We start from the raw sequence: 13,036 nt of genomic DNA on the forward strand, positions 1-13,036 counted from the left end.
CATGGAAGGCACTTGCCAGAGAGATAGTGATTCATTTAATAGTTTCTATATATCTGATCCAATATGTAACCATAGAACAATTTAATGCTGTTCATTTTGTAGTATGGATTCTATTTTTCTCAAGTAATCTTTTCATTGCCAATTTAAAATTCAGAGTTAAAAACAAAATCCCTTCAAATACTGTTGAGACAATCAAATCAAGTGGCCCAGACTGGATGGCGCATTCATTATCCTGATGGTTAACTAAGTAGTCCAAGAACTGTAACCTGTTTCACGCACATAAAGACGTTTTGTTGGATAGTGGGAATTTCTGCTCTTGGTCCTGGGGATTCCCAGTTTGGGCCCAATTCTTGGTGAAGACGGGGCTCCTTATGTGAGGAGAGTAGTGGGGAGGGATGAAGGAGAGGGGAGAGTTGGGAGGAATGGAAGAAAGTTCATTATACTAGATATTAATTAATAAGTCTCGGTTCCTGCCTCAGCTGTGCCACTAACTCGCTGTCCCTTGGCCTCTCTAGGCATCAATTTCCTTAATCTGAAAAATAACGCAGATGGATTAGATGATATCTTATATCCCTTTTATATATCCCAATTATATCCCTTCCACCTATTTTTCTAAGTAATTCCAGACGCCAAATCAAGAAGGTTCCAAGTAGCTAGCCAAGAAGACACACAGCCACCCCTCTGAATCGACCCTACCCTCTCGGGCTCTCCCTGCCAGCGCCCGCCTTTGGCCCCACCCCGCCCTCCGGGCCCTGCGCGCCGCCTCCGGGAGCGCGGGAACGCGCCGCGCGCGCCCGAGGCCACGTGACCCCCCCCCCCCCCGAGCCGCGGGACCGCGCCCGAGCCGCCATGGCGGCAGTGCCGAGAGATGCAGGCTCCGGGCCTGCAGCGGGCGCCCGCTTCTTCTGCACGGCGGGCCGCGGTCTGGAGCCCTTCCTGATGCGGGAGGTGCGGGCGCGGCTGGCGGCCACGCAGGTGAGTCTGCCTCGCTGCGCGCCCGGGCGGGAAGGAGGGCGTCCCTGCCGGCCCCCCGCCGCGCACGGGGAAGGCGACGCGAGCCCCGCTCTCAGCCCCGGACCCACCGAGGCGGGGAGTTCTGCTGGCGGCTAGAAACAACTGCCAGTCGTTAGTCCCCACGCATCTGTTGCCGCACATCTGTCGCGGCTGAAGTTTCTATAAAAGGGGGGTTAAGGCAAGTTATTTCCTAGATTCTTTAAAAGTATTTGATCGTGCCTGTAATTAGACTTGTGAGAGTTAGAATCCTTTCTCCATCCTTTAAACGCAGATATAATCTTCAGGTTCAGTTACTTGACTCTCGTCAGTTTCCTGACAGTCGTTGTATTTACCTCATAGGATTGTCGTGAGGACTAAATGGTATGGGGTATGTAAAGTACACCTAAACACAGTAAATAGTAGCTAGAAAAATAGTATACTCGTGGAGGCCTCCTAGTCCGACTTCCGGAGGAAGTTAACAGTTGCCGGTATTTATCTTCGTTTCAATGAAATGAACAAGGTTTTAAACGTAAGTTTAGGTTCTAGAACATGCTGAGCTGGTTTCTTGAAAGCAGAGGAAAAAGATGTAATAGTAAAAGTGACCAGTATATATGACAGTGTGAATGATGTTTTTGGAGAGGAAAGCTTCCGAAATGAAATGGACCGCTCCATTCCCACAGCTCCTACAGCGTTGGAAGCCCACAAAAGGAGTTTCTGCGATGAGGAGCTTGGGGGGAGAGGAGGTGAGAGGGGGTCATAAAGAATGGCATCAGTCTTCTTAGACTACCTGCCATTTGTGGTTTCGGTCACAGAATTTAATAGAGTATTGAATGTAGCTAATCTAAAAAGAATAACAACAACTGCAAACATTGCTTGAGCATTTATTATGTCAGACACGTGTTCTTAGGTCCTTACTCTGTATTCACTTGCTTAATTTCCCCAACAGCCTTATAAGGCAGGCTCCACTTTTAACAGAAAAGGAGAATGAAGCACAGGTAAATCAAGTAAATTATTCAGGTGCGGTAACCGGAAAATGGCAGAGCTGAGGTTCAAACCCAAGCTGTCTGTGATGTCAGGCATGAGGATAGGCATGTTCAACCCCGGGCAGGCTGGCACCTGTGTCCAGTTCCTTGACCACTGTGTGGCCGTGACATCCTGCTGCACTGATTTTTTTTTTTTTTTTTTTGGTGTTAACTTACAGTTCTTGGTATGGAAAATAGAAGGCTTGACCCAGTCGGAGAATGTCGGATTATTAGAAAGAAGAAAGACCCTCTCTGCTTGTTCTCCATCTTCTCTAAAGATGAAATGAGGTGGAGGGTGGGGGGATGGATTTTAATCACAGCAAAAAAATTCAGTTAATGAAAGGGAAAAACTTCTTGCCAATGAGGAGAATTAAATGCCGAGAGATTTGGGAATTTCCATATTTTGATTGTGTGTGTTTTAAGGATAGATATGCCTGGAAATGGGATCTGAACAAATAACCCCTGAAATTCCACCCCAGTTTCACTTATATAATCTCTCAAAGCTAAGGCGATCCTGAAATAATGATGATAGCATCTAACAAATGTTAGATAAATATTAAGCAATTAAAATGTGTCAGACACTTTATGCACGTGATGTGATTTAATCCTCAAAAGAATCCTATGTGATAATCGTCATTTTTACCTCCATTTTACAAAGAAATAAAGAGAAAACTGTTGCTAAGTGGTGGAGCTGGGACTGGTATCTGAATCTTCCTTGCTTCGAAGCCCATGTGCTTTACCACTGCTAAATCCCCACGGGAAACTGCCCTGGAGCATTGGATGCAGGTTATTTCTGTAACAGCATGGTATAGAGTGTATGTCGGCTTTAGAGTCAAAAGACGTGTTCGATTCTTACATCTCCCGTTAACAGAGTTTTAAATTTGGGCAAATTACTCAAATTTCTGAGCCTCACTTTCCTTGGATATAAAAGAGATAATAATACCTACTTTAAAGGATTAGTGCAGTCCTTGAGGTAAAGATGGATAGCACGTATATCACGGCATCTGGCAAATAGTAGGTGCTCAATAAATGTCCCCAAAGAATGAGTTTCACAGGAATACTTAAAATGATTCTTGCAATGACGAGAGTTTATTAGAAACTTTGGTTCACTTCAAGAAAATTAATATTGTAAAATCTGAATTTACAAAACTAATTAATTCAGAAGTGACTTTACTTTTACGGAGTAATCACTCTGCTCTAATCAGTGTTTTTCCAATTTTAGTGAACGTAAGAATCACCTAGGGAGCTTGTTGAAAATGCATATCCCTGGTTGCCACCCCCAGAAGTTTTTCTTTCAGTAGGGCTGAGGATAAGCTCAGGTGTTTGCATTTTAACTTGCAACCTTTCTCCCCTCCCAGGTGACTCTGATGTAGGTGATTCCTCTAACACACAGCTTGCAATAGAAAATATCCTATCTTCTGTTTAGCTTTTTATCATGGAGAATTTCAAACATATACAAAAGTAGACAAAATTAGTGTGATGATTCTCACTACTCATTAGCCAGCTGCAACAACAATCAACTCATGGTGAATTCTGCTCTATTCACACCCCTCCCACTACCCATCCCATATTATTTTGAAGCAAATCTCAGATGTCACTTGATCTGTAAATATTTGCTTGTATATCTATAATAGAAGGACTCTTTTATGGCATATATAGTATAATACAAAAGAAAAAATACATGTAATGGATCTTTTTAAAAATATAAACCACAATATTGTTATCACGTCTAAAAATTAATAATTCCTTATCATCAAATATCTAGTCAGTGTTCAAATTTCAACTTGTCTCATAAATGTCACTTTTGTTTTTAAGTTTGTGTATTTGAATCAGGATTCAAATAAGGTCCACACATTGTGATTGGCTGATATTCTTTTAAGTCTGTGTTATTTTTTTTAAATCTCTTTCAATCTATAGAGTTTCCTTCCATCTCTCTTTTTTCCCCTCGCAATTTATTAAAGAAGCTGGTTGTTTGTCCTATGGTCTAGAGCAAGGGTCGGCTAACTTTTTCTGTAAAAGGCCAGATAATAAATATTTGATTATCTGTGGATCACGTATGTGGATCACGTATGTGGATCACTTTGCTGTGTTGGTTACATGTTCTTTGTGTTATTGTTTTTACATCCCTTTAAAATGTAAAAACCATCCTTAGTTCACCAAGCCTAGTTTTCTGACCCCTAGTCTAGAGCTGTACTGTCCAATCGGATCATCAGCCACAGTGGCTATTTTAATTAAAATTAAGTAAAATAAAAAATTCACTTTCTCAGGCACATTGGTCACATTTCAAGTTCTCAGAAGCCACTTGTGCTGGTGGTGAGTGTATTGGAGAGCACAGCTTATGGAACATTTTCGTCATCACAGAAAGTTGTTGGGCGGCACTGCTGGCTTTTCCCCTGGTCTAGATGTTGCCAATTGCTTCTCCACGGTGTGGTTTAACTTGTTCCTCTATCCTCTGTATTTCCTGTAAGTTGGAATCTCTTAAGTTGTATCTAGATTCAGGTTTGATTTTTTTCCTCCTGGTGGTGGGGCAAACTTCTTTATAGGTTCCTGGTATTGTAAAATATTTAATTTTATTATATAAATATTTTTTATATATGTGATATATTTTATATATATACATTATATATTTTTTACTTAGACCACTTTAAATAAATATATTGGGAAAAATTAAGCTTTGCTTTCGTAACAATGTTTTAACATATTAAATATTGAGCTTTATTATAACAATAGGAACAGTTCTTTTTAAGATAAAATTTGATATAGTAGAAGTGGCCCTAATGCCAGCTAGCCAGAAAGGCCCTGTCAATTGATTAATCAGTCTTTATTAACTCGCAAAGCAAAGACTATTAACCCAAGTCATGAATAAGCCAACCAATTTTTACTTTTTTATTGGGTCATGATGATAGATGCTAGTAGGGTAGGGCTAAGCAGATAGTCAAGGTATTTCATAGTTATTTCATTTACTAGGGTGGTTGAATAAGGCTGATTTTTTTGAAGATTCTCTTCATTCCTTGTAGAGTGAATGCCTTTCTAAAAATTAAGTAAAATATATTTTTTAATTCTCTCTTCTAAAGTGAACCAAAAAAACTCACACACCACCTCAGCTCTTCACTTAGCACTTTAAAATTAATTCTGAAATGAAATGACATCTGTAGAATTAGGAAAACTTTGATATCTCCCTATATTACTATACGTTTTTGCCTAGACTTACACTTTTAATCTTTGTGTTAGACTTGAATCCCTGAATTTTAAAAGAAAGGCAAAAATGCTAACTGTTTAGATATGCCAGCCGATAACAGAGCTGTTTTTACTTTAATAAAGGCTGTTATTTCATCTTCAGAAGTATTAGACATAAAAACAGCTGGTTTTAGACATTTAGTTATGATTTAGTTCCAAATGGAAAAAAAATCTAGATTGTATATGTAAATAAATTTTCAAGTAATAAATGTTAGGATGAAATATCCTAAAATGCCACATTTCTCCCTAAGTATTGTCATTGAATATGATCAGTTATAAGCAATAAGCTAAAGAGAAAGGGTAAGACTAGCTTCAGCGATTTTTGAGATTATAAGCATCAGAATTCATTTTCCCTACTGCTTTAAGATATAATACCTTCACAAGGAATAAACTGTTAAAGTGCATTCATAGATATGATTATCTGATTTTCACAGTGACTGTTATACAATTTAGTAAACTACTTCTGATTACATGCTTATTACTTATAAAAGGAATGTAGGCCTTATGTTAATTTTTAAATAAAGAAAATAAGGTTGCTTTTGGTTTTGAGAATGTATTTAGCATTTTAATGCCTCAACACATATTATTCTTATAATTTGACACCCCAAATAAATTAAACCTTTTAGGTCCTCTTAAAAATAGATGATATTTTTAGAGGAAGTTCATTGGATAAAATGTTTCCCTTGGTATTCAAATAAGTAAGGAAAGAAAAGATCTTTGTACAATTAAATAACTATAAATTAATGTCTAGATCATTGACTACTTAGATTAAAATCACTGGTCTAGATGTTTGCGTCAGTTTATTTATAGGACTTGAATCTTAAAACCATACAGTTTCAGTAAAATATTTATTTCATTTCCCCCAGAATCTTGGCAAGGTATTTCATGTCTGTTAACTTGTTTTGTGATGTCTTTAATATCAGCTATATTTTTATTTCAAGTAACATAAAGTCTAAATTTTTAAAAATTTACTTTTTAAAACTTTGTTTTTAAGTTTTAAGCATTTTGAGGTATATATTTAGTTTTGACTTTAGTGGGAAAATGTCACCTTTGTAACAAGAAAGAAAGAAACTCTAGAAACCAGAAGTTCTTATTTTAGTTACTTCCTTGTCCCCTTAAATATTGATTCCTAAACATTCTTCTCATTCCCTACTTCCTCTGTCTATCTTGGTCAGCTGCATTGCTGGTGCCTAAGCTATTTGGTTTTATTTTTATTTATTTTTCCAGCTTTATTGTGATATAATTGACATATAACATATTATGTAAGTTTAAGGTGTACAACATGTTGATTTGAAACACTTACAGATTGCAGAATGATTACCATAGCAGTAGCTAACACCTCCATCCCATCACATAATTACCATTACTTTTTTGTGCTGAGAATACTTTAAGATCTACTCTCTTAGCAACTTTCAAGTATATAATACAGTATTATTAGCTGTTAATTACCATGCTGTACATTAGATCCCCAGAACTTGTTAATCTTATAACTGGAAGTATTGGGGTTTTAATTGATGTCAACCGAAGACTTCCTCGGCAGAGATTCTTCTTCATCCAGCTAGAGTGATAACCCCAGAAATAACCATCCCCAAAGCTTAATTAGACCATATCAGATTTAAAAAAACAGAAAAATACCCGGAGTTCAAGTTCCCATTGAGCTGCCTAAACACATGAGATACCCCAAATTCCCTGTTGCCTCAGTTCTAGGAGATGACTCAGAACCATGTTAGGCAGCCCATGGGCACTGCTGAAAGGAGAATTCTAGGACAATCCACATCCATCCTGAACTTAAGGGGGTTGGGTTGACCAAAAAGGTTTAGGATTCCATTGGTATTGAGCACCATTTGCCATCCCTCATTAGACTCTCTCTGAGTCAGTGCTCTTAATTTTCCGTTCTTCCCCAACTTTTACCACATATCCATCCTGTCCCCAAAGCCTCTTTCTGTTTGATGCATATTTCTTGCTTCTGTCTGTTTTCCAATTCCCACAGCCAAGTGTCTCATTATTTCCACCTCAGTAACCTAGTTCCCCCTCGAGCATCACATTCTACGCTCGATCCTTTATACCTCTTCCCAAGTAGTTTTTTCTGCCAGCTAATTCAGTGCTGTCACAGTTTTCATCAAAAGTCTATAGTGGTTGACCATTACCATCTGTGGTACTCCAAATCTCATGACGATTTATCAGGCTGGCCTGAACTACACCATTCGTCCATCTGACACTCCGTCAGCCTAACACAGCAGGTTGCCATGCTGACTTATACCTTACTTCAGCCAGGTTGTCACTCCCACCTCTGCATCTTGCTCTTTGTTCTTTTGTTGGAATCCCTCTCCCCAAATCTTACAGGATTCTTCCCCAAGACTTTTCTAATGATAGCTTCCATATTCAGTGCTGCTTATTGTACCTACAGATTGTCAATGCATTTATTATATTAATTATTAAGTTTCCTTCTGGGTTCAATTCAAGTTATTGTCTTAGAAATTTTACATTTTAATTCATATGTCAATGTATGTCTATTACATTATTATTCATCTTTAGGATATATGCTGTATGCTTCCTGGTAGACCACAAGGTAGGTGTTTAACAAATACCTGCTGATGGTGTTAACCTTGGGCTAGACACCTAATTTGTCCTATCTATTATACCTTTCCTTTGCCCACTTTCAAATAGTTTGTGAAATTTGGTAATATAATTACTGAGTATTTTGTGTTCTATTTTTATAGTAGTGTGTGTGCACACACATGCATGGACACACACTTTACAGAAGGTAGCATAACATAGATTGTGATCTTGGTCACTGACTATGTGCCTAGATACAAATTATTTAACCTACCTAGGCCTCAGTTTCCTAGTCTGTAAAGGGAGGATGATAAAATCCACCTTAGAGGGTTGTTATAAGGATAAGGCGGAAAAATGTATTCAGAATGCCTAATACAGTGTCGTCAAGTTGTAGATACTTCGAAAATGGTCATTTTTATTATTATTAATCTAGATGCTATGTTTTAATTCATTAGAGGGGGGAAGGGAAATAATTCTTTCTCTGACACTGGACTACATTAATATCTATTTTTTCTGTCTCTAGGTTGAATATATTTCAGGAAAAGTATTTTTCACTACCTGTTCTAACTTGAATATGCTGAAAAAATTAAAATCTGCAGAAAGATTATTTTTGCTGATTAAAAAGCAATTTCCATTTACTGTTTCTTCTGTAAGTAAAGGTACGGTGTATACCTATTGCTTTTACCCACATGATATATTGTACTCTGAAGTTTTCTGCTTGATAATTGACATGTAGCCATTTCACATTTTTAAGATTCATTCATACCTATGGGATCATTAATTATGTACTTTTCTGTATTTCCTGAATATTATCATCTAATTGTCTCTTCTCTTTGCAATCTGCTGCCTGTCTTCTGAGATTTCAGTGTCCTAAGTCACATTTCTTCCTTGAGAATTATGATCAGACACCTTCTCTAGAGATATGTATGGTCAGTTGCATTTATTTAGATTTAGGAGCATATAATAGCCCATTGCATTGTTTTAATAAATTGGTTAAAATCCTCACCTTGTAAATTTTAACTGATGAGTGATATAATTGGAAAAATACTACATAGTAAAATTTCCCATTTTGGAGACCTTAAATATTTTGAATAAACTTACACTTATTTATAAAGCATCGTAGTTAAAGAGGCCTTGAGAGATATCCTGTCCACTCCCTAATTTTATAAATATGCTGCTAAAATAGTTTAAGGAGCTTGATAAAAGCAACAAAAAAGGGTCAGACCCTGCTGGATTAAACATTGCCTTAAACTTCATTGTGATTGCTGATTGCACACAAAAGATCGTGTAATCATATAGTCTTTAATAAACTTGAGAAATATGGTGACCCATTTTCTTTGTGAAAACCTGGGAAAATGCAAGTGTGGGTGTGATGTGTGTGTTCTATTTGCATTGAAACAATGTAATTTTTGTCTTCTTTTTGCTTTTCCTGACTTATTTCAGAAATTGTACAATCTTGTGGGGGGGAGTCTTTTCTGTTAATATATTTGCAGTTCATTAAAGGATATGGAAAATCCAAATAAATAAATAAATAAATAAATAAACTAACTAACTAGCTAACTAACTAACTGTGTCAAGGGCCGGCCCCGTGGCTTAGCGGTTAAGTGCACGCACTCTGCTACTAGCGGCCCGGGTTCGGATGCCAGGCGCACACCGACGCACTGCTTCTCCGGCCATGCTGAGGCCGCGTGCCACATAGAGCAACTAGAAGGATGTGCAGCTATGACATACAACTATCTACTGGGGCTTTGGGGGAAAAAAAAAAGGAGGAGGATTGGCAATAGATGTTAGCTCAGAGCCGGTCTTCCTCAGCAAAAAGAGGAGGATTAGCATGGATGTTAGCTCAGGGCTGATCTTCCTCACAAAATAAATAAATAAACTGTGTCAAGAAAGATACAAATGGCAAGAAATCAAGACAGGACAGAAAATTGTTTTAAAAGCAAATCCTAAGGTATTACACTGTGGGGTCAATGTAATTTCATCCCAATATTCCACACACTCTCATCTTAGAGAACTACAGGAATTACTCTTGGGTCATCTTGATGACCCTTGTTCATCAAGAAAAAATTACATTTTATTGAGCATGCTGGCAGTCTGTAAGTTATGAATGGGTTGTGTATTGGAAGTGTTACTTTATGGAAACTCATTTTATTATGTATGCTAATATTGTATGGTCTCAAATGATCCCAAGACTCAGTTGCTCTGTTTCTGAGCTTTGTGTTTTGCCATTTACTCTGTTTTTTTAAACTTAATTTTTATAGGCAAGATCAGCATTATTTCAAGGGTTGATACACACTGTAGGTCTATGCATATATTGAAGAGATAAATACATTATCATAGGACAAATGATCTTGCTAAAGTATATGATAATTCTATGGGGTTATAGTTTTTTTTCTTGTGTGTGTGAGGAAGATTAGCCCTGAGCTAACATCTGTTGCCTGTCTTCCTCCTTTTGCTGAGGAAGATTGGCCCTGGGCTAACATCCATGCCCATCTTCCCCTACGTTATACGTGGGATGCCGCCACAGCACAGCTTGATAAGCGGTGCATAGGTCTATGCCTGGGATCCGAACCTGCAAACCCCTGGCCGCCGAAGCGGAACGCACAAACTTAACCACTACGCCACCGGGCCAGCCCTGTGGGGTTTTAGTTTTCATGTTAAGTATGGAATATAAGAATGAACTTTATTCTGCACAATATTCTTATGGTAAATTATATAAATTCCAGATGAAAGTGAAGTCACTATTCACGTAGTGATTTAATAAAACTTCTTTTAAAGAAATAAAGGTAATGGAATTTGGGGGTGATGAGTGTAACAGACTGTCTTAAAAACTTCAATATATAGGATAAACTGAGATTTTATTTTTCTAGGAAAAATATATAATGAAATGCAAAGACTTATAAATGATGATCCTGAAAGCTGGTTGAATGCCATTTCAATTTGGAAAAATCTTCTTGATGTTGATGCAAAAAAGGAAAAACTTTCTCAAAGAGATGCTAACCCACTAAAAAGAAACGTGGAAGAAAATGACATCATCCTTGCTAAGAAATTAAAAACAGAACAAATGGAAGAGATACAAGAGAATAGAGAATGCCAGCTGGAAAAACAAATAGAAGAAGAAATACTGGAGCAAGGAGACTTTATCACTGAGAGAGAACAATTTCAAGAAGAATTTGAGAGTGATGTAGCAAAAGCGGCAGCTGCTCGTAACCAGAGCGACTTGACTTTCAGAGTTTCTTGCCGCTGCAGTGGAGCTATTGCAAAGGCCTTCCCTGCACAGGTACGCTTACCTCCAAAGCGGGCTCCCATTGTCTAAAAGACTTCTTTACTCTTGAGATTTGAATTGAGATGAACACCTTTCACAGAATAGATAACTAGGCCCAGGCAGATAACTAGGCCTAATCTCATATAATTAAATCTCTCTAAGAATGCACTTGCCTTCTTAACTTGACCTCAGATGCTTAAGAGGAATAGTGTGCCATTCCATGTAACGACCTCCTTTTACTTTCTCCCTAAAAGTTTCTTTAAATTCATAGATATCCTTCACATCTGGAAATCCTAATATCATGGTCCTAAGCTTTTTGGTTTTCTCCTCGTTCAGTTCTGTATTTATTGAGTGATTACTCTGCACCGGGACCTGCATGGATGAGTGTCACCAGGACTCAGACTGCAAAGACACAAACGCACTCAAGGCCTCAACTGACTAGGGGAGAGCGAACACCACAAACTTCAAAATACCTATCGGTTTCCCTTTACAAATTTTAGTGATATAAAGGGCATAGGTCTGGGTACCTTGGCCAACCTTAAAATCAGACAAACCCTAAAGTTTGAGTCTAATGCTACTCATCTGGTAATTTTTAAACATATAGGATTACAGTAGCTAAAATAGTTAATCTTTGAGCTTGCATCTATTTCCTAAAACTCAGAATGACCATATTTATCAGGTCATGATCTGGTTGTTTCATGTATCTAAAATTACAAGAATAGAGATCACACGTGAGTAGACAGTAATGCTGTAGGATGTGTTGGGAGGTGGACGAGGTAAAAGACAACCTTATTGCCGGAATAGAAAATGCTTTGTGTAATACTTTAACATTGTAACCCTAAGTTATTATCAGATAGTCTCACTCGATTTTCATACAGGCTCTGTTAGTTTTTGCTTACATTTAAACTTAGAATTTTTATTTTTAGTATTCTTATCTTTTCCATACTTGCTGCTTTTCTAGGAGGTAGGAAGAGTAATTGGAATTGCCCTTATGAAACAGTTTGGATGGAAAGCAGATTTGAGGAATCCAAATTTGGAGGTACTGACTGTTCATTTTATTTTATATGTTTATAATGTAATTCTTTAAAGACAATGTCAGCTAGTCTTACTGTACTTTTCAGTTTTGCTTTAGAGTTTTAAAAAGCATGTCTGCGTGGATCCACAGTCTGTTTTCTCTTTAGCAGTAGAATAGTGCAGATAATTCGCTAGTAGTTGTCACTATGAAAATGTCTTACTCAAATAGGACATTTTGGAATGGAATTGTTTTGTCACAGTTGAACTAAAAGCTTTGGTTATAAGGTTGCAGAGATGCTCTCTACAATCACTATAATACATAACAAAGTGTCTGTAATCAGAAATTCTAACTAATGTTTTTTTAAAAAAAGAACAGAAAACAAAAAGGCTTGCACAAAATTCAATAGTGTGTTAATATGACTTTGTTAGGGTTGTGGGGTTATGTTTTCCTTTTTCTGTGTTTTCAAAATTAATTTAATGATGTTACACTAGTTTTAATTAGACCAAAGTAAAACACTTAACATGGGGAAACAAATACTAGCTATAAAAAATGTTCTCCACTATTTTTTGAAAACCATGTCATATATTTGACAGGTAGTCATTTTCATGGTTCATTAATTCATAAATTTATTGTTATATAGCTTTAAATGGAGTAATAGCTGACCAAATCAGAACATTTTGTGTTGTTTTATTTTTTAATTTTTTTATATGCTATTTTTCACTTTTAAAAAGTAATGCCTGGTCTATTTCCTTTATTGCTGTCATGAAAAATATTTTGACCTGAAAACTGTTTTGATATGGGCTTGTCTTCCTTTCCTCTCCCCCTGTCCAGTTCTCATATCTTCTACTCTCCTGATCTCCTCCTCTCTATCTCCCCGTGACTCCATCTCACTGTGTCAGAATTATAGTTTTCTCATAGTTTAGCTCATAAATAAATATAGCTAATTTA

General features: G+C 37.3%; 1 protein-coding gene across 3 annotated transcripts in view; it reads left to right on the forward strand.

Annotated features, from left to right (window-relative positions):
• The first annotated feature begins 845 nt into the window (after positions 1 to 845).
• THUMPD2 (THUMP domain containing 2) overlaps positions 846 to 13,036 on the forward strand; it is a 48,603-nt gene continuing 36,412 nt past the window's right edge. The window contains exons 1-4 of one of the 3 annotated variants that reach the window (XM_058551372.1): positions 846 to 975; positions 8,332 to 8,467; positions 10,679 to 11,088; positions 12,035 to 12,112. In XM_058551372.1, the coding sequence (XP_058407355.1) occupies positions 850 to 975; positions 8,332 to 8,467; positions 10,679 to 11,088; positions 12,035 to 12,112 (750 nt within the window). In that variant the 5' untranslated portion in view covers positions 846 to 849. The remainder of the gene's footprint in view (positions 976 to 8,331; positions 8,468 to 10,678; positions 11,089 to 12,034; positions 12,113 to 13,036) is intronic. The other 2 variants (XM_058551370.1, XM_058551371.1) reach the window with 2 other exon arrangements.

Source organism: Diceros bicornis, chromosome 12 (assembly GCF_020826845.1).
Source record: "Diceros bicornis minor isolate mBicDic1 chromosome 12, mDicBic1.mat.cur, whole genome shotgun sequence".
NCBI classification, from domain to species: domain Eukaryota; kingdom Metazoa; phylum Chordata; class Mammalia; order Perissodactyla; family Rhinocerotidae; genus Diceros; species Diceros bicornis.